Genomic DNA, 22,636 nt, shown 5'->3' on the forward strand with positions numbered 1-22,636 from the left:
GGTTTCTTTTAATCATCATTAATGTAAAAGGAAGGGGAGTATAGGAGAAAAATAAGACCGCACCTTTCTTAGAGGCGAGGTGGCGCAGTGGTTAAATGCAGCACAACAGAAAGAGCTCTTTGATAGGGATGCCATAGTATAAGATCAACTGAGTGAAAGATGGTTTGGACTAGCAGTGACTCAGCTGCAGAACGCTCTATAAAGCCACCATCATCAATCTAGTGATCCTGAGCAGCTAGCAATGCGTAAAATATTAAAAAGGGGAGAAATGAAAGAAATAGAATAGGCTTCAACGCAGTTAAGGGCCGCAGGCAAAATTCTCCCATAACAAATTGTAAAAATTTGCATCGTGGTTTCCATGACCATCCTAACCCCAGAACCCAAGGGAAAAACTAGGACTTCCTTCCAAAAAGCTAGCAGGGTAAAAGCTCTCTGAACCTCAGGGGAAAGACTGATGCAGCTGACAAGGCAAATGAAGCAGAGCAAGCACTGCGTACGCTGACAGCCATAAAATCCAGGTATCCCTCGACTTACAACCACAATTGAGGCCAAAATGTCCGCCCTTAAGTGAGATATTTGCTAAGTGAGTTTTGCCCCCTTTCCTTGCCACAGCTGTTAAGTGAATCGCTGCACTCGTTGAGATAGGAACAAGAGGGTTGACTGAATCTGGCTTCCCCATTGACTTTGCTTGCCAGATGGTCGCAAAAGCAGATCATGTGACCCCGGAGACACTGCAACTGTCATAAATATGAGTTAGTTGCCCAGCATCTGAATGTTGATCGCGTGATCATGGAGATGGGGCCAGGGTTGTAAGTGTGAAAAATGGTTCTCATTTTTTCAGTGCTGTTATAACTTTGAATGGTCACTGAATGAATTGTTGTACGTTGAGGACTACCTGTACTGCTTTTGATCTAGCGCAAGAGGGAGAAAAGTCTTCATGGTGGGTTTGAGGGCTGGTTAAGAATGATATTGGCTATTCCTGCCCTCAGACCTAGCTAGTGCACCACAGCATGAATGAATGAATGAATGAATGAATGAATGAATGAATGAATGAATATATGAGTAAGCCTTGAAGCTCCTTTCCCTTGATCTTAAAAATAATCATCTCATGATATTTATCACTTTAAGCTTTCTGAAAGCTTCACTGTTTCCCTTAAAGAATGGAACCAGCCTCCTGTGATTGCCGAAATACTTTAAAATTCTTATTAAAATGAGCTCTATTTAGCAGTATTACATTTGAAAGTGTTTTGGTCTGATTCATGGAGAGAGGGGTAACTTTATTTTCCTCCTTATGGATTATTGTGAGCTGCCTAGAAGTCAGAATGAATGAATGAATGAATGAATGAATGAATGAATGAATGAATGAATGAATGAATGGTGTTGGTGAGCTTAATGAGAGTTTATAAATTTGTAGTGCCTGCAATCCAGCAACGCCTTCCTGAATAGCCATCACCTGCCACATAATCATTATGAATTTCTGGAATATCATATGGAATAAGGGCTCCTGAAACATGACCCAGCCTCACATGTTCCCATTGCTGCAAAGTCTGGCACATTTGTATTACAGATTCACCCCCTGTTATGCCCACCCTCCTTCCGCAATTAATTTCCTAATGAAATGCAAAATAGTTGGATTGCTACTTTTAATTTATTGTAATTGGTATTGCTGTAGATTTGTAATCACTGTACGATCTTGTAATTCCTATCAATTGGAGAATTTTCAAAGCAACAACGTCGTGACCTTTCCTTTCCTCTCTCCAGGCCTTCCGAAATGCCGTTAAAACCTGGCTGTGTCGGCAGGCCTGGGGTCGATGAGTTCCCTTCCCCTCTCGAATCGTGTGGCTGTTGGTTGTATTTTTAAATGCCCTGTACTTTGTAGTTTTGGTGTTTTTCCCTTCCCCTCCGTCGGGTTTGTGCGGTGCCCTGAGTCCCGTCGGGAATAGGGCGGCATATAAATAAAATGAAACTCAAACTCAAACTCAATTTATCTTGGACCTAGGAGCTGAGAAAATACTTTAGAAGCCAGGAATTAGTGCTTATCCATCATTTCTGCTTTTTTGGGGGGTAACATGTCAGGCAACTAATTTTTGAGGGGGGAGGTTACATTTCAATCCAACCATAAATGTACAGGCAAACATAGATTGATTTATTTTTTTAGAATAAGGATCCCTCCCCATTTCTGAAGCTGTAGTGTCATGCATAGGCTTCAGCCCTAAACACATTATGGATCTCTGTGTTATACTTCATCATGCGATAAATATGGGAAGCATGACTTTGTATTCAGTGACATCAGCTGCAATTGTATGTGCTTAAAAATAAAGTCTATTAAAATTGAATGCAGCTCTAGTAACATAAGTCTGTACTTTTTAGCTTATTGACCACTAGAGACAAAATAGTGTATAAACAGACTAAATAGTTATGTTCCAATACATTTTCCAAAAGCCAACAGAACAGGAATTAGAATGAGACTTTGGTACAGGATTAAGCTGAAAAATAGATCAAGTTTATTGGTTTTTCCCTACCAAGGTTTAGAAAGCAATGGGAATTGAAAAGAACTATGAAATGGAAATGGTTCTCATTTCTTATCTGTCTTTCTATTTGTAGATATTCTGTGGATCGGCACACTGATATGGACAGAATATTCAACATCGATTCGGGAAATGGATCGATATTTACTTCCAAACCTCTCGACCGAGAAATGTTATTGTGGCATAACATTACAGTAATAGCTGCTGAAATCAGTAAGTTGTGTATAAACACACACACACACACACACACACACACACACACACACCATTGCTCTAACAAGCATGGCTAAAGGAAAGTCAGGTCTTTATGCTTTGGTTGCTTGGCATTATTTAAAGACATAAACCTAAAAACTTTATTTTTTTCTCATATTTCCCTTAGCAATAGTTTATGAAGAGGCAACTGAATGCTTGAACAGAAAGAAAATGGAGAGGCTCCTCCTCATTTCATATCACAAGCCAGAAGAATTCTTCTGGTTATTGACTATCCGTCAGCAGTTGCCGATTTGCAAAGAAGTTATATAGATTAAAAAAGATGCAGATATATAATGTCAGGGAGGAGAATGAAAATCCTGTGTGTTTTTCATTCCTGGGAATTTCAGTCCTACAGCGTTGACCAAAATGAAAGAATGAAATTTAAAAGCCCCTTACTTCTGCCGAAAGCCTGCTAATTTAATTAGGATCAGGATTAATTAGGAGAAATAAAAACCAGCTCATCACTCTTAAATCCATGTATGCAAAAGTTTTTATTGATGGGACTAACTTTCAAGTAGATGTGCTTCAAGAGGCAGCCTCAAGGCAATTAGATTGCAGTGAGAGCAAAATGCATGTTTTGTCCTCTTTGAAAAGCCTGTCAGCCCCATGTCCACTTTTGTCCAAGTGAAGGTGATGGAGGAAGGATACGATAAGGGCAATTCGATCAATCAATCAATCAATCAATCAATCAATCAGAATAGAGCTGGAAGGGACCTTGGAGGTGTTCTAGTCCAACCCCCTGCTCAAGCAGGAGAGCCTACACCAGCGAATGCTGGCTGGGGAATTCTGGGAGTTGAAATCCGGACATCTTCAAGTTTCCAAGGTTGAGAAACACTGGCCTACACCATTTCAGCCTTTTCTTTAAAACCTCCAGTGATGAAGGACCTACAATTTCTGAGAAGGCAAGCTGTTTCACCGGTTAATTGTCATAACTGTTAGGAATTTTATCCTTAATTCCATGTTGCTTTTCTCCTTGATTAGTTTCCATCCATTGTTTCTTGCTTTTACTTTGGAAAATAGGTTGACCCCTTCTTCGTTGTGGTAGGTCCTCAAATACTGGAATGCTGCTATCATGTTATCCCTAGTCCTTCTTTTTTCTCTAGACTGGCCATATCCAATTCCTGCAACGGTTGATATGTTTTTGCGTTCAGGTTCTTAATTATCTTATTTTCTCTTATTTGCACTTTTTTTCCAAAGTCTCAACATCTTTTTTGTAATGTGCTGACCAAACCCGGATGCAGTATTCCAGGCGTGGTCTTACTAAGGATTTATAAAACAGTGCTAATATGATATTGACTCTATGCCTCGGTTTACCAAGCATTATATTGGTTTTTTTGGCGGCGGCTGCACACCCCTGGCTCATGTTTAAGTGATCGTCCACTAGGACTCCAAGGTCCCTTTTGCATCTCGGAGCGAAGGGAGAGGACACGACAAGAGCTGTAGCAAAGCAGTAACCTTTATTCAAAGCATAGTAACTACGATTCAACGTGGCGTGGTTCGCGCCAAACATTTATACCCCCAAGTTTGAACAATGAGCCAATAGGGCGTCGAGTAGCTCAACCAATCGAAGAGAGGATTAAACCGGCTCCGCCCAAGAACCAATCAGAAAGGGAGACCTTACTTCCCGCACTAGTATTCAACACCCCTCCCCCCCTAGTCAAGGTACCCTTAAGAAGGGCAAACATAGTCTTGTAGATAGGTGGGGCGGTGGCGCTCTCGTCCCGACCTTCGTAATTCCCCAGTGGTTTTCGTCGGGGGGGAAACCACCGGCGGAGGCATGTCCGTAGCGGGGCAATGCGTCTGCGGTGCGGCCCCAAGAGATGGTGCTGGCCCGGGGCCCCGTGCCCAGTGTCCATTTGTCCTAGGTGGCGTCTCCATGGCAACAAAAGTGTCCGACAGTGGCCCCCTGCAATCTGGTTGGAATGTAGATTCAGAGTCTCGATGAGGGCTTCGCGGGAAGGAATAACCGGATGAGGCACGTCTGTCCGAGAAGTCGGCTTGTCCCCCGTTCCCCGAATGGAGACTGTCCGTTGGGGAAAGGGTCATCAAGGGTAGCTCACGCTGAGAACGAGTGTCCGAGGAGCTCGGGCCGTCTACTTCCGCGGGGAGGCGTCGCCTTAACTGGTCCAGGTGGCGCCTCCATTGTGTTCCGTCGGCCAGACCGGCCCTAAAGGAGCAGGGGCCAGTCAGAGCTGTGATGGTCGCGGGAACCCACCGTGGATCCCCAGAAAAGGAACGGGCCCATACGGGATCCCCTAACTTAAACGTATGGGAAGGAAGGGCCCCTAGGTTGCTCGGCAGATCCCCTGCGTAAAGTGGATGTAGCCTATCTAGGGGGGTTCGCAATCTCCTTCCCATCAAGAGCTCCGCAGGACTTTTATTAGTTGTTGGGCAGGGTGTAGAGTGCTGGCTCAGGAGATACGCCGCCACTCTTTCCTGCCAGTCGCCCTGGTCCATGCGGCCCAAGGCTTCTTTGGCTGAGCGAACTGCACGCTCCGCCCGGCCGTTACTAGCTGGGTGATAAGGGGCTATGGCAGCGTGTCTGATTCCTTGTTCGGCCAGGAATTCTTGGAACGTGGTGGAGGTAAACTGGGGCCCATTATCTGAGACTATCACATCCGGTAGCCCATGTGTGGCGAACATCTTACGAAGGGCCCTCACTGTACTCTCTGCTGTAGTGGAGGTCATGGTTACCAGCTCCACCCACTTTGAGTAAGCATCAACGACTATCATAAAAGTTCGGCCATGGAAAGGGCCAGCGAAGTCAATGTGTAAACGGGACCATGGGCCTCTAGGAATTTCCCACTCCCGGGGGGCGGCTGTGGGAGGATTCGGCCTAGAGTTTTGACATATCCTGCATCGACCTACATAATCTGCAATTTCCGAATCTAGCAAGGGCCACCACACATAGCTGCGGGCTAAAGCTTTCATTCGCGCTATGCCGGGATGGTTTTTATGAAGTGCAGGCAGGATTCGTGCCCGCAGGGCTGTGGGGACCACCACCCTATCCCCCCAGACAAGACAACCCCCATGAAGGGCAAGTTCGGCTTGTCGTGCTTTAAACGGTCGAAATCCTTCCGCTACCTTTTCCGCGGGCCAACCCCTCAAAACCCATGAAGCTACTTGGGATAAGACCGGGTCAGCCTTTGTACAAGCTGCGACATCCGCAGCAGAGACGGGGAGGTCAGATTCAGCAATGGACAAAATAGAGAGAGAAGGCACGTGGGCTGTGTCCGTCTGTGGCAAGGGGCAACGGCTCAGGGCGTCTGCGTGCCCTAGCTGCTTACCCGGACGGTATAACAGCGTATACGCATATGCCGTTAAAAACTCAGTCCAGCGTGTCATGCGGGGAGACAAAATGGGGGGAGTTGGCTTGTCGCCTGCTAGTAGCCCCAGGAGCGGCTTGTGATCCGTAACAAGGGTGAAATTCCTACCATAACGGTAGTCATGGAATCGCTTAATGCCGGACACTGCAGCCAAAGCTTCTTTATCGATTTGGCTGTAGTTCCGCTCCGTTGAAGAAAGTGTCCGGGAGTAGAATGCTATGGGGGCCTCTGAGCCATTCGGGAGAGCATGGCTCAGGACCGCCCCTATACCATAGGGAGAGGCGTCGCATGTCAAGACTAGGGGCATCTTATCGCTGTATTGAATCAGGACTGCCGACGAAGTTAAAATGTCTTTTATAGCCGCGAATGCATGCGCTTCACGGCTACCCCATTTCCAGGCCGCTGACCGGTCAAGCAGTCGATGTAACGGTTCAGCTAACGAGGCCTTGTGGGGAATAAAAGGGGCATAAAAATTTAACAGCCCCAGGAACGCCTGCAATTCCGACCTAGAGGTGGGTGCAGGTGCGTTTTTAATGGCAGCAACTTTGGAGGGAGTGGGGTGAATGCCTTGTGCATCGATGAGAAATCCCAAAAATTCTACTTGGGGAACAGCAATTTCGCATTTGCTGCGCTTTAGTTTCAGTCCTGCCTCCCTAAAACGTGTAAGAACCTCCCGTAGTATTTTCAGGAGTTCCGAGTGGCTAGGGGCTGCGACCAGGACGTCGTCAAAATAGGGAACGACGCCGGGGAGCCCGTGGAGCAACCGCTCCATAAGGCTCTGAAAAATCCCTGGGGCAACCGAAACGCCGAATTGGAGACGGCGGCAACGGAAAGCCCCGCGGTGGGTGACGATGGTCTGGGCTGTAGCCGCGTCATCATCTACGGGGAGCTGCTGGTAGGCCTGTGCCATATCTAGCTTGGCGAAAATACGGCCTTGCCCTAAGGAGTGGAGTAGATGTTGCACTACGGGAACGGGATATGGATTTGCCTGCAGGGCCAAATTGATGGTCGACTTATAGTCGGCACATATCCTCACCGATCCATCAGGTTTGACCGGGAGTACTATGGGAGTTTCCCAACGGGCATGATCTACGGGCTCGATTACCCCCTGCTCTATAAGCTTATCAAGTTCAGCATCTACCTTTGCTCTCAATGCGAGGGGGACCCTGCGTGCCTTCAGCCTAATGGGCGCGACCTGGGGATCGAGGCAAAGGGAAATGGGGGTGCCCTTATAACAGCCCAATCTCCCATCGAACACATCTGCAAACTCGTCTAACACACTATCTACGGTGCGGGGAACTACCCTGTGCACCCCTTCTATAGTGAGACCCAAAGCGGGGAACCAATCCAACCCAAGGAGAGCGGGCAGGTCATTCCTAACAATTAAAACTGGAAGTTTTCCTTTAAAATCTCCGTATTCCACCCGGATGTGGAATATTCCTGCCGTGGGAATCCCATTTCCCTGGTAATCTAGAAGGGAAACCCCAGCAGGGCGCAACTTACTCTGGGGAACCCTGGGGCAAAGGCGGGAAAACAAAGCCCAAGATAGAAGGGAACGGGAAGACCCAGAGTCCACCTCCATTCGGCAAGGCTGACCTTCGAGACGGACGACGGTACTAATTTTGCGATGGCCGGCGGGAACGTTAGAAGCCTGGTAGACCACGCAGTCGGCGTTAGAGGGCTGATAGGTTGAATGGCAGTCCTCAGCTCGCCTCGCAGAACGTGATTGTTGGCGGCCTTTCGGTGGCTGGCGCTGGTCGCTGGGCTGCATAAACGAGGGAGCTGGCACAAGAGCCCGGCAGACCCTGGCGAGGTGTCCTTCTCCTCGGCAACGGCGGCAGACAGCAGAACGAAACGGGCAGGATGCGCGGCTATGGCGACCGCCGCATCCGCGGCAAGGAGCGTTTGATGCTGGCTGAGCGGGCGTCGGTGGTTGCTGGTGTGGCCTCCGCTTTAGATGAGTCCTCATTTGTCCGACGGTTTCCTCCTCCTCATCTTCCGAAGGAGAGGGGTCGTCGACGAGGTTCGTCTGGGCGGAAGGCGCTGCAGCAGTTTGCGCGGGGGTTTTCAGCTGGAGACGTTCGATGTCGGCCGTGGATTGTTCGGAGAGCTCTGCTGCTCGTGCGGTCTCCACGGCTTGCAGCAAGGTAATTTTGTGGTTCCGGAGCATACGGCTGCGCAATTGCACGTCGCGGACCCCGCATACAAACTGCTCCACGAGGTTCTCCTCCAGGTCTGCAAAATCGCACTGAGCGGCCACTGTGCGCAAAGCCTCTAGAAACTGGCTGATAGATTCGTTGGGCTTCTGCACTCGGCGGCGAAAAGTAAAACGACGTGCGATCAGAGAAGGTGAGGGGGCGTAATGATCCCTCAGCCTGGACATCAGCTCGTCCCACCCAAGTTTGTAGGCTGGCCTCGGGGCGGCCAAAGCTCTCGCAGAGGCAAACATGGAAGGCTCACAGCAGGACAAGAAAAAGCTGCATTTCTCCTCGTCAGTCTGTGCCTGGTTCTTCGATGCAATTAGATAACATTCAAAACGCTCCATGAAACCGTCCCATGATTCTCCGGCAGATCCAAAAGGCGCGAAAGGAGGAAGCGATGATGCCATTGTGGTATGAAGCCAGAGAGGGAAAAGACGGCAAGAAAAAAAAAAAACCCTTACGTTCGCTGCCGGAGTTCTCCACCTAAGGAGCGAATTCGTGCTGCTTCAAACGCGGTGGCAAGCTGGCTTGTTCTCCTCCATGGTCGCGGGGATCTTATCCCACCTTCGTCGCCAGTTTTGCATCTCGGAGCGAAGGGAGAGGACACGACAAGAGCTGTAGCAAAGCAGTAACCTTTATTCAAAGCATAGTAACTACGATTCAACGTGGCGTGGTTCGCGCCAAACATTTATACCCCCAAGTTTGAACAATGAGCCAATAGGGCGTCGAGTAGCTCAACCAATCGAAGAGAGGATTAAACCGGCTCCGCCCAAGAACCAATCAGAAAGGGAGACCTTACTTCCCGCACTAGTATTCAACAGTCCCTCTCACAGTTACTGTTTTGGAGCCAGGTTTCACCTCATCTGTAGGTGTACTATTGGCTTTCTCCTGCCTTGATGTAAAACCTTCCTTTTCGCCACATTAAATTTCATGCTGTTGAATAGGGTCCATTGTTCAAATCTGTCTTTTTGAATCCTGAGCTTATCTTCTGGGGTTCTGGCTATTCCTGTCAGCTTAGAGAACTTAAGAGCCGAGGTGGCGCAGTGGTTAAATGCAGCACTGCAGGCTACTTCAGCTGACTGCAGTTCTGCAGTTCAGCGGTTCAAATCTCACCGGCTCAGGGTTGACTCAGCCTTCCATCCTTCCGAGGTGGGTAAAATGAGGACCCGGATTGTTGTTGGGGGCAATATGCTGACTCTGTAAACCGCTTAGAGAGGGCTGAAAGCCCTATGAAGTGGTATATAAGTCTAACTGCTATTGCTATTGCTATTGCTTAGTGTCATCTGAAAATTTGATGAGTTTCCTTTCTATTCCCTCATCTAAGTCATTTATGAACATATTGAAAAGTAAATTTGATGAAAAGCAGAGCCTTGTGGTACATTAAAGAGTAACATATTCATTACTGCACAATTATAAGTTTCCATGGTTCTTAGGATCAGAACAACTGAAGATAAATGTGGCATTGAAGTAAATTAAGCCATCTTTTTTTCCCTATATAATATAAAGCTATTATATCTGGGCTACAAAATTCTAAAGCAGTGTTTCTCAACCTTAGCAACTTGAAGATGTCTGGACTTCAACTCCCAGAATTCCCCAGCCAGCGAATGCTGAGTTTAAGTCCGGACATCTTCAAGTTGACAAGGTCGAGAAACACTGTTCTAAAGGATGATGAGATGACAGTAAATAGAGACATCTTCATCTCTTGATTTGCTACCATTGCCCTTCCCCCAGATTTTATAGCTCAGATACGGTATGACCATTAAAGGTAACTACACATAAAAGCTACTCATCACTTACAAATAATAATAATCATAAATAGCAATAGTAATAAGACCCACTGTAATAATAAATATGGGTAGCAAATTGTAAATTCCAGTACACTTCTTTTTTCCACAAAATCCCTTTTGCCTTCCCAGCTGCCTGTTCTTACTATGTCTTTCTCTGTGAGGAGCACTTCCTGATAAAGTACTTAAATTAAGCCATTATGATAGTTAAGCTCTGTGCAATAAGTATTTCTACATTTTAGGTGAGATTACTAGGAATTGCAATAGAAAATGTCTGTAGATTACCAGGATATCGTATTCAAATTTATCTATTAAAAATGGGAATTGGGGCAAGAGCTATGGTGGCACAGTGGTTAGAATGCGTATTGCAGGCTAACTCTGCCGCAAGCCAAGAGTTCGAACCTGACCAGTTCAAGGTTGACTCAGCCTTCCATCCTTCTGAGGTGGGTAAAATGAGGACCCAAAATGTTGGGGGGCAATATGCTGACTCTGTAAACTGCTTAGAGGGGGCTGAAAAGCACTAGGAAGCAGCATATAAGTCTAAGTGCTTTTGCGATTGTTACTGCTAAGGTGAATGAGAAAATGGAGCGAAAGTTAGGAAATTTGCCTTTAACAGGCACTGTGGCTTCTAGGAAAACTTAAAACAGGACTTCTGTTAAGATACAGATAGGTTAGAAGGCCGAGACTAAAAATAAAGAAAAGTGAATAGGGAAATGAAAAGCTAAAATTTCATTATAGTAAAGTGGACCAAAGCATTTTGGATTGCCCATGATGAAAAGATGAACCTGCCACTATGAAGTGGATATTATATCAATGCTTCCCTTGAAGTTCATCTTTGGAAAAAGAGTTGCAAGCAACAGCAGCTCAGATCTCTGTTTATGTTAGCACAGATAAGAAGCATAAAAGCAGGTAAAGTTTGTCTTTGAATTTTACTCAGTTCAAAATGAAAATTCTAATAGTAAATCCTCCCCCACTTTGCCCCCTTTCCTTAAACCCTTGGGGATCACTGACTCACCTTCCCACTTTAGCTGTTTATGTTAATCAACCACATATGTGCAAATAGTAGCATCTTAAGAATTACAAGAAGGGCTGTTCTTTAACATTGCAATTTTTTCTTCCTCCTTTTTTTCCTTTGTAGTAGTAGCAATAGAAGTCATACAGATGAGGGGAAGATAGTGTGGAAAGGAATCCTGTGGATCCTTGTGGCGATCTCTTTGGTGACATTATATCAGAGGATTATACAGATGGGAAGGGAAATCATGAGATGGAATTTGAACAGTCATATTATTATAAAGAAGGAGGCAGCTATCTCAAGGAGCAGATGCCAGAAAGGTGGAGAGATAGGCCTTAACCACTCTCATTCTCCGAAGGACAGGATTGTATGCCATGCCACACTTAGGTGCAGTAAATAACACACTATCCATTCATCTGCTAGTCTATTCTGCTTCTGTTATTCCTCAGACAATAAATTGCCGGTCCTGGGTATTTCTGCTACTCTCAGTAAAAGAATGTTATCACTCATTGCTTGAACTCACTTCACGAATGTGAAAAGCAGAAAAGAGAGAGAAAAAAACCATCACAAACAAGCAAACCTCTTTGTCCTCCTGTTTAAAAAAAACCTTCCCGTTGTGTTATTACAGACAACCCCAAAGAAAGCAGCCAAGTCCCAGTATTTATTAAAGTCCTGGATGTGAACGACAACGCCCCAGAGTTTGTCATGTTTTATGAGACCTTCGTCTGCGAAAATGCAAAAGCTGAGCAGGTTAGCAGTTTGCGTTTTGAACATATAAATAAATAAATATCTGGTGTTCTGTGCCTTTTGTGTTGCAAGGAGCTGTCAGTAAACGAAATCGACTTATCAGTTCTTGGCCCAAACTCTAACTGGCATTTTGTATGGTTTTGATGTCTCTTTCTGCACTTCGTTTCGCTATCTGCAATTCTGCCCTTCTCCTGTTCCTTTTGACAGAAAATCCTCTTCCTTTGGATAAACGGTGAGTATATAGAGAGCAGTGTTTCTCAACCTTGGCTACTTGAAGATGTCTGGACTTGAATGCTGGCTGGGGAATTCTGGGAGTTGAAGTCCGGACATCTTCAAGTTGCCAAGGTTGAGAAACACTGATATAGAGAATCTGCAACCTTAATAGAACAAATATCATTAGATACAAACTCTGGTTATTCAGCAATCCAAACAACTATTTAGCATTATTTTACGTGTAATCTGTTTGATTCGTAAACAGAGACTAGCAAAAACATAATAATTCAAGTCCTAACCAAGGATATACGACTTATGACCACACTGAAGCCCAAAATCTCTGTTTTAAGTGAGACATTTGTTGAGTGAGTTTTGCCCCGGTTGTTAAGTGAATCACTTCAGTTGACAAGTTGATTAACATGGTTGTTAAGTGAATCTGGCTTCCCCGTTGACTTCGATTGTCAGAAGGTCACAAAAGGTGAGGACATGGCCTTGGGACATAGCAACCGTCGTAAGTATACACCGGTTGCCAAGCATCCGAAATTTTTATCACATAATTATGGGGATGCTGCAAAAGTTGTAAGTGTGAAAAACGGTCATAAGTCACTTTTTTTCATTGCTGTTGCAACTTTGAACAGTCACTCAATGAACTGTTGCAAGTCAAGAACTACCTGTGGACAATTCTAAGCAGGGTATTGTGTGTGTGTGTGTGTGTGTGTGTGTAATATAAGGATGTTCAGACCTGATCAATATTTCCAAATATCGAGGGTATCCTTTAGATATTGCTGCCAGCCAGGACTCCAATCGTGATTGGTATAACAATGGCTTTTCCTCCCCATAAGTGTTCAATTTATGGAAAATCTGCAAGTCCTTGTATTTTGCAGTGGGGGAGGGATTGTTTTTCCTAAATCCTACTCATGATGTGGCGTTTGTGTGTGTGTCTGTGTGCATGCGTGCACACATATACATGTGTGTGCATAATATTTTCAGAGAAATAAACATATAACAAGAGCCAGACTGGTATAGTGCTCAAGAATATAAAGTGCTGTGCGTGCCAGTGGCCAGCAAAGCTGGCAGTAGATTCGAACAGTGAGGAGGTTGGGGAGGAACATGGGACAGTCCTGGAGTCTGGGGAAGGCTCTGTGTCGGAGGCAGAGAGGGGGCCAGGGCCGTATGCCAGCTATTAGCTGCCATTGGAGTCAGACATCAGGGAGGCGGAGGAACAGCTGGAGCCTGTTCCCAGTGTGCGCATGTGCAGAGTTGCCAGATGAAGGGAACAGCTAAAGAACAGGTATCAAAGCCACAGGTGGACGATGAATGGCCCCTCCCAGAGGAAATAAAAGAGGAGGGAAAAGGGAGTGGAGTTTGCAGGAGACAATTAGTTCGCTTAATTAGTTTGTGACTCTCCAAGACTCCTTGCCAAGTTTTGAAGATATTAGCCGGCAGCTCTCCGAGCCAGATAAGGTCTGTGACTATAAATCCTCCCCTGAAAGACTTTGTTGGATGTGAATGAGAAGAATTCACAGTAAGTTAATAAAAGGGTTTTGTGTCAGGACAAGGAGTTTGCTCATGTTCTTGAGAAGCCTAGGTTAGGACATAAACTAGAAACCATTCTATTCTGTCCTTAAGAACAAAGCCAGCCAGGTGCCCTTGAGCCAGTCTTTCTCGCTCAGCCCTAGGATGCAGGAAATGGCAAACCACTTCTGAAAAAAAGCCTTGTTAAGAAAGTTAAGGAACTAGTCCAGGCAGCTTCTGAGCAACAGACATTATTGAATGGAAGAAAAAGAGGCATGTCAGAGTAGGTAACAAAATCATCTGCCTGAGACAGATATGTTAATCTACGACCTTCAGTGATGCCTAAAACATGCGAGGATGTTGGGGGGTTAATAAATCCCTCTCTCATTATATTACCAATCTAAAAGCAACGATGAAAGCCTCTTTTCCCCAAGTTCCCAGTTTTCATTGGAAAAATGTGCTATTCAGAAGAAAGATTAGTATGCAATGAAAAAAAATCCTTATCAATCACTATTTGTTATCTTGCTTGTTGTTCTTAATTGATTGCTTTCAGCCTATTTATTATTTCTGATGAATAAGAAGGTGTAAATATTGGTCTGTGTGCCAATAAGTAAAGATAAAATAACAATAATTACTTTTCTAGCTCATCCAGACCTTAAGTGCAGTTGACAAAGACGATGCTTTCGGTGGGCACAAATTCTCATTCTCTTTGGCCCCAGAAGTAGCCAGTAGCTCCAATTTCACCCTTCACGACAACAAAGGTATTTATTTATTTATTTTAAAAAGCTGCATACCGTCTCACTTTCTTTTTTTTTTTATAAATTTTTATTTTAAACACATAAGCACATCAACAAAAACAAACACATAACTTAAAAACAACATAGGAACAATAAGTTCCATCGTATATCATACCGCAGTTCCGAATTGGTTTTTTTGCAGTTAGTGTTTTCCCTACTATACATTTCTATCTTTCATTCATTATTCGTTATCCATTTTTATGTACATTTCTTTACTTATTTAAACTTAGCTACTTATGACCAAATATTATTTACCTATATTATGCTATATATTTTTACTGTCATTTATTATCTTACATACAGATTATAGATATACATTCACATAATTATTCTTTTTCTTTGCCATTCTTATATTATTATTATTCCATTTGGAAGGTTATAAGGTATAGTTTAAAATGCTTTGTTTACCATCCTTCGCACCTGCTAAGACACCACCTTGTTTTCTCTTTCTTTTCTTTTCTCCCTCCCTTCCTTCTCTACTTCCTTCCTTCCTCCTCTCCATTCGCTTCTTCTTTCCCTTACCTCTTCCCTACTCCTACCCTTTTTCTTCCTTCCTACCTTCTCTCCTACTCTTTCTTTCTCTTCCTCCCTCCTCTTCTTCTTTTTCTCTCCCTTCCACCCACCTTCCCTTACCTCTTTCTTCTTCCCTTACCTCTCCTCCACACTTCTTCTTCCTCTCCTACTATCTCTCTTTCTCTTCCTCTCTCTTCTACCCTCCACTCCTTTCCTTTCCTTCGTCTGCCTCTCTTTCATATTTGGCTTTTAACATTCAGAAAGAACTCACTTCTTACCCCTCTTTTTCTTTCAGATAATACAGCTGGAATCTACACAAAGAAAATGAGATATAACCGCCATGAAATGAACATGTACCTCCTACCAGTGATTATCTCAGACAACGAATATCCAGTTCAGAGCAGCACCGAGACGGTGACAATTCAAGTCTGTGCCTGTGACCAAAGAGGCAAAATGCTCTCCTGCAATGCCGAAGCACTGATCCACCCAACGGGCCTCAGCACAGGCGCACTGATCGCAATTCTCCTTTGCATAATTATATTGTTAGGTAAAGGACTTTGCATGAACTCAAGGGCTATGGGGAGTAGGATGGAGAACATAAATTGGGCTAAGGGACAAATGAAGCATATTACACACGAATATAACTATGAAATATTATTAGTAGAGTCATCTTTTAGACAGAATTAACCCATGATACATTTTACTTTCTCAGATTTCTGATTATTATATCAATAGTGATACCCAATACATTGAGTGTAGTAAATAGAAAACCACCAAGTATCTCCATAGTCATGCCATCTTTCCTATTTCTACACCTCAATCAAATATCGCAAATTTATTTTGCTAACTTGTTAGTTACAGTGGGTTTGCTATCTAATCTTACAACTTACTTACAATTAAGTACTAGTAAGACAAAGGAGATGGTGCTAGATTTCCGGAAGGACAGAGGGGAGCCTGCCCCACTGTATATCGAGGGGGGCTGTGTGGAGTGGGTTTCCTCTTTTGAATTCTTGGGAGTGCTTATTAGTCAAGATCCTCACCTGGAAAAACAACACGTCTCTGGTGATTGGAAAGGCCCAACAGAGGCTTCATTTCCTTAGAGTCCTGCAAATAAAATCAGGTGGAACAACGGCCGATGACCTCTTTCTATCGGTCCACCATAGAAAGTGTCCTCACATATTGCGTTACAGTATGGTATGATGGTTTAACAGCTGTGGACAAGAAAGCCCTACAGAAAGTGATCAATTTGGCACAAGAAACCATTGGTTGCCCTCTGACACCACTGGATGACATCGCCAGATCTCGCTGCTTTAGCAGAGTAAGGAAGATACTCAGAGATGATTCACACCCTGGTCAGCGTCTCTTTGCACTTCTACCATCAGGCAAAAGACATCAAAGTATAGCCAGCCGGACAAACAGGTTTAAAGATAGTTTCTATCCTTGGGCTGTGAGTCTTTTAAATACAACCACAATCACTCCATGCACACACTAGTTTTTTTTCTTTTTCTTTCTTTTTTCGTTTCTGCTATAATTTTGCACCAGTGAGGGTAAAACCAATTTCGTTGTATTTAAGTACAATGACAATAAAGATTATACTTATACTTATATACTTATAATCAACAAACTCAAGTATATACCCTCCATAAACAGTTCAGAATTATTAATCCTAACCATGTTCTGCAGTTATAATTATTGAGAAACTCACAAAGATCAATTCAAATACATATAATTTAAAGTTCACCCACTAAGAAGCTGTGGGCATACTAATTCCTTAAATGCAGCTGCCACAAATATCCTTCTACTTCCAATCAGGACATTATTATTCCCATCATTCCCCAGCTTGATAGAGGCAATGCTGGGTCAAAATGCTAACCAGCATAACAAGAAAACTAGACTCTCATAATTTTTGCTGTATCTATTTCTCATCTTTCTTTACCTCTGCTTAAAGTCATAGCAGGTAATCATACAACAACAACAAAATGTTGTCATGACGTGTTTGGTAGATGCAGGTGGGAAAGGTTCATCAACTGGAATTCTAAAGTGCTTTCAAAAAATTCACCACGGGGATTGATCTGTGGATGCTCTCTGAGCTAAATTGCCTGTCTGCAGACATTTCATTATGCAACTAGATAACTTCATTTGTGAGAAGGAGTGTTGGGTTTTCTACCTCTTTGGATATAAAAGCTTATCTTGTCAGTTTTGGGGGAAAGGGTGTCTCCTTGACAGTTTCTTGATTTTCTCCCTATTACTCTCTAGGAATCAATAAATTATGCTGTCTGGATGGGATTTAAAATAAAAATTATTGGGATTGCGGTCCTATAGCCTGCAGTGAAATTCAATTAATAGCTGATATCACCTTTTTTTCTTTCTCTTTGGTCTGCAATACAATATTAATGCCAGGTAGTTAACCAAAAACAGCAGAATAATTAAACTACAAATTCTATCTTTAAGAGTAACAAAGCAGACGATTTGATCATTAATTTGCTTTTGGTTATATATTTTAGTTTCAATCTTAGCAGACCTAGTGTTAATGCTAAGAATTGCTGAAGACCCAGAAGAGAAGCAGCGTCTCAGCTTTGCTTTTAACGTGTTTTTTTTTTTTTGCCATTAAGAAGACCTATTCTACAAGTTCACATTCAAATGAAAAAAAAAACAGCTTGAACACTGAGAACACAATTATATTTTGAGCTGAATTACTTAGTAATTTGCACAAATTCAATTTGCATATTTATTTCTTTGAATGAAATCTCATTTCTGGTGATATTAGAGTACCAGACTAAAAATAAATTTAAAAATGCAAATTAGCTCTGTATTTTTACCCTGCTTGGTAAAAGTATTAGACGATATAGAGCACAAATGACTATTTGGACTGAGACAGAATTTATATGGCACAGAGATAAATGTATTGATCAAAGGACGAGATAAACTCCAGAGATAGTTGTTAAGGCTATGCAACTTTTGCATGATCCTTTCCATATCTTCCCATTTTCAAACAGTTATTTTTGTTGTTCTTGGTTGCGAAGTCGTGTCCGACCCATCGCGATGCCATGGACAACATTCCTCCAGGCCTTCCTGTCCTCTCCCATCCTCTGGAGTCCATTGAAATTCAGGCCTACTGCTTCGGTGACTCCATCCAGCCACCTCATTCTCTGCCGTCCCCTTCTTCTTCTTTTGCCCTCCATCGTTCCCAGCATGAGGCTCTTCTCCAGTGAGCCCTTCCTTCTCATTAGGTGGCAATTATTTTAGGGATACCTTATTTGCATATTCAGCACCATAGGATTTGCCCATGTGATCTGCATTTAAGAGGAAAAAACTATTCCTGAGAAGCTCTGCTAGCCAAAAAAGACAGTTCTAGGTTGGATGGATAAGCAGTCTCATTTGTGTAAGACTCTCTATTTTTCTTCATTTATAATTTCTATGCTAAGAGACTCAGTTAAGTTGTCTTCCTTGAGGATCTTCTGAAAATCATGAAGTAGGTCCGTTAACAGCTTGAATATTTTTGTAAGAAGACTGAAAAAACATAATAATTTAATTATTTCTATCAATAAGAAAACTGGCATTTTTTAAATTTCCACAGTCAAGTATTTTAGTTAAGTTGGGGAAAGAATGGGTCAGTCAGCTTGAAAATGTAGCTAAGTGACTATTTTAATTTTATGCCAATCATCTATGAATTTGGAGTATGGTGAGAATTATCTAATGAATGTTCCAAACTAAATTATTTGGATGAGTTATTCTTTAAACTAAAAGAACCTAAGTTTTATCTAAGGCAGGAAAGACCTTCTTAAGAGTATCATTGAGGACTTTGGTGGTTGTATGTTTGAAGCTTTATGCCAGCACTCACATCCAAATATTGTATTTCCTGAATGGTTGGAGGTAAGTCCACATTTCAAACCAGAGTTCCCAAACCCCTGGTCCATGGACTGGGCCACAGCATGTGAGAACACGCAAACAAGCCAAGACCCATCTGTGGGATGCAGGCAGCTTGTGAAATCATGGCCCTTCTGGTACCTCTTTCCATGGACCAATCCATGGGGCCCAAAAGATTGGGGCAGTGGTGGGATTCAAATTTTTTTACTACAAGTTCTGTGGACATGGCTTGGTGGGCATGGCTTGGTGGTTGTGGCTTGGTGGGGGTGGCAGTGGAAGGATACTGTAAAATCTCCATTCCCACCCCACTCCAGGGAAAGGATACTGCAAAATCCCCATTTCCTCCCAATCATCTGGGACTCAGGAGGCAGAGAATAGATGGGGACGGGGCCAGTCAGAGGTGGTATTTACCGGTTCTCCAAACCACTCAAAATTTCTGCTACCGGTTCTCCAGAACTGGTCAGAACCTGCTGAATACCACCTCTGGGTTGGGGGCTACTGTTTTAAACCACCGGTTATAAATAATAGTTCATAATTTTTAAACTTGGATTTTGGCAATTGGCCATTTGAGAGCCAAATCTGGGCTCCCAAATTTTTTAAAGTGTCAAATATAGCACCAGAGGCAACTGGAAAAATACTCAGAATTGCCTATTTTTAAATAGCAGAGATGAAACAGAGAATTATAATACACCTTCAAAAAATATTTTAAAGGAAGACATTTTTAAAGTGTTACTATAAGTTTTTCCTTGTATAATATTGATAGTGTCTCACTTTTAAAAAAAAATCCTTTGAGGACAAAATTCAAATAATTTCAGCAGTTCATCATCAACATTTGATGTAACTGAATTTTCTTGTTCTTTTGCCTCTCCTCAAAATAGTCACTTCTCTGACTTTAAAAGGATTGCACTGTTGCAACATGAAAACCAACTGAAGTTCATCTACGTTTTAGCTTGAACCCATTTGCATTTCACCCAACCTTTTCCTGCACTTCGCAGCCCCTAAAATGATGAGCCCCAAAGTGAGGATGAGGTTATGGATTGCACTGTTTTGCAAAAGAAAACAAAAGAAGTTCCAAAGAATACAAATTTCATGGTAGCTTGCTTTTGTTTTAATTAGCTGGAGAATTAATGTCCCTCTCAACTCAGCCTGACTTTCGCTCAAGTTATTTATTTGTTTTCCTTACCAGTTACCGTGGTGCTGTTTGCCGCACTGAGACGGCAAAGGAAGAAAGAGCCTTTGATCATCTCTAAAGAGGACATCCGAGATAACATTGTCAGTTACAATGACGAAGGCGGCGGCGAGGAGGACACTCAAGCCTTTGATATTGGCACGCTGCGGAATCCTGAAGCCATAGAGGACAATAAATTGCGCCGAGACATTGTGCCAGAAACGCTGTTCATGCCACGCCGGACTCCAGTGGCACGAGACAACACTGACGTCAGAGATTTTATTAGCCAAAGGTTAAAGGAGAATGATACAGATCCAACTGCACCCCCTTATGACTCCCTAGCCACATATGCATATGAAGGCAGTGGCTCAGTGGCGGACTCTCTTAGCTCTCTGGAGTCGGTGACCACGGATGGAGACCAGGACTACGATTACCTCAGCGACTGGGGGCCTCGTTTTAGGAAGTTGGCCGATATGTATGGTGGCGAAGACAGTGATAAAGACTCCTAATTATGTTGCCTTTTCCTTTTTCAAGAAACAGCAGTGAAATGTGTGATGTCGATACTTCTTTCTATATATCAACCGTTCTCGGAAAGGGTTCTCTAAACCTACTGGTTTGAATTGTTTCTTGACTGCAGTCTTTGTGGATCTAATGCCATTCCCACTGTAATTTCAGCTTCCGAGAGAGGAAGAAAACCCCACAAAAACCTTTGTTATTTTTTCCAATCACGTTTCTATTTAGGCAGTTCAACGGCCAAGCGGCGAAGCGATTGAGGGAAACCCCCCCCCCCCAAAACAGATATGGAACACTAGTTTTAATATGTTTCTGCTAATTTTGTAAATGGGATTATCTTAATGTTATAGCTCACCAAATAACCTATATTTTAATTATTCACCCAAGACACATTTTTATGCAAATTATATAATGAGCACCCTATTTTAAGGAAATGGTATGGCTTATCATATATTATAGAAAAAGAGTGTAGGTCTCTTAAAAGCTACAAGGGAGCTACAGGTTGTTCTCACTTAACAAACACTTGTTCAGTGGCATTTGAAGTTACAATGACACTGAACGAGGGGGTTTATGGCCAGTCCAAGCCTTGGAGTTGGGCCATAATAGCATCCCTATGATCACTTGATCTCAATTTGGGCCTGTTGCAGCATCCCATAATCATGTGACCATCATTTTCAACCTTCACTCTGGCTTCCCACAAACAAAATCGATAGACTTGCAACAGTAAATTGAAAGTAACATTTGGCTTAATGACCACGTGGGATTCATTTAACAACACAGCTGGAAGTGCTGGAACTGCCATGTTAAGTTGGCCTGGTCAATGTGATGATTGGCTTTACCACTGCCTCACTTAACGATGGGCTTGTTGGTTCCATTTATCGTCATTAAGTGACAACTACCTGTAGGATACTTTTAAAGAAATTCAATGGTCTTTTGAATGCTAGGGTTAATTTTGAATTGGTCACTTTCCTCAAACTATCAAAACTTAATAATAATGGACAATCAGAAGTTAGAAGAAAGGAGAGAGATGTTTGTGTATATATATGTGCCTGGTAAGTGGTCCTAGCCAATTGGGTACGAGGGCTACAGTAATGTACTTTAAGAGATATTCTATTCCTGGAAAGTAGTCTGTTAGATAAGGTAATGTATAGGGATTGTAACAACGTGTATCAAGAAAACTGAGTATTGCTGAAAATACGTATTTATTTCAAGTAAACCAACTTAATAATAATTAGAGTAGAATAATTGAAATCAATGAATTTCAAGTTAGAAATATCTAAATTAATTCCCACTGATTTTAGTCACTCTGTTTTCAGCAGGAGTAAGTCTGAGTCCGATCTATAATATATAAAGAGGGTTCCTAATCTGTATTTTGTGAGCTCAATCCATATTAATTATTGCTCAATACCACTCATATCAGCAAAACAAAGGCTGTTATGTTCTCTTTATCATTCGCCACTTGCTCAGCTGGTGGATTGCTGTTATTTCTACCTCCTGCTTCTTAACAAAATACTCTGGTACTAGAGCCTAGGATTAAGCTGACAGTAGGTACTATATTGTGCAGCAAGAAAAAGACATGGGAGAAATAAGGAACTAGTCCCAAGGGAATGCCTGGCTAAGCAAGCAGCCAGAAGTTGCATTTGATGCAACCTCACCTTCCAATAATAATCCAGTTGAGGACTGGTTCATGCTGCGAGGTGGCGCAGTGGTTAAATGCAGCACTACAGGCTACTTCAGCTGACTGCAGTTCTGCAGTTCGGCTGTTCAAATCTCACCGGCTCAGGGTTGACTCAGCCTTCCATCCTTCCGAGGTGGGTGAAATGAGGACCCAGATTGTTGGGGGCGATATGCTGACTCTGTAAGCCGCTTAGAGAGGGCTGAAAGCCCTATGAAGCGGTATATAAGTCTAACTGCTATTGCTATTGCTATTACTAAACCACTGCTGAGCAAAGGGTTTCAACCACACCAATTAACAAGAATTTGCATTGGCCATGAGGTGCATCCGAGGTGGCTCTGTGTAGAATTGAAACAGGAAACATGGGCAGATGTTCCAAAGAGTCAAAATTTAAAAGAGAAAAAAAAAGCAATGAAATGCAAAACGAAAACAAGACACGAAGCCAGGCTGAAGTGCTACCACAACGATCTGAAACTCCTTTGCAATGAGCAGGGAAAGGTTTGGGCTACGTGATAAGCCGGAACT

The 22,636-nt window shown here is 43.1% G+C and overlaps 1 protein-coding gene across 3 annotated transcripts in view; it reads left to right on the plus strand.

The window, feature by feature from the left end:
• Positions 1 to 22,143, plus strand: part of LOC116512700 (cadherin-6) — an 81,512-nt gene extending 59,369 nt beyond the window's left edge. For 2 of the 3 annotated variants that reach the window (XM_032223310.1, XM_032223312.1), the window contains 5 exons: positions 2,605 to 2,741; positions 11,732 to 11,853; positions 14,222 to 14,339; positions 15,184 to 15,435; positions 19,942 to 22,143. In XM_032223310.1, coding sequence (XP_032079201.1) covers positions 2,605 to 2,741; positions 11,732 to 11,853; positions 14,222 to 14,339; positions 15,184 to 15,435; positions 19,942 to 20,432 — 1,120 coding nt within the window. In that variant the 3' untranslated portion in view covers positions 20,433 to 22,143. Of the gene's footprint in view, positions 1 to 2,604; positions 2,742 to 11,731; positions 11,867 to 12,566; positions 12,575 to 14,221; positions 14,340 to 15,183; positions 15,436 to 19,941 lie in introns of all 3 variants that reach the window. The other variant, XM_032223311.1, reaches the window with a different exon arrangement.
• The last annotated feature ends 493 nt before the right edge of the window (positions 22,144 to 22,636 follow it).

Source organism: Thamnophis elegans, chromosome 8, assembly GCF_009769535.1.
Source record: "Thamnophis elegans isolate rThaEle1 chromosome 8, rThaEle1.pri, whole genome shotgun sequence".
NCBI classification, from domain to species: domain Eukaryota; kingdom Metazoa; phylum Chordata; class Lepidosauria; order Squamata; family Colubridae; genus Thamnophis; species Thamnophis elegans.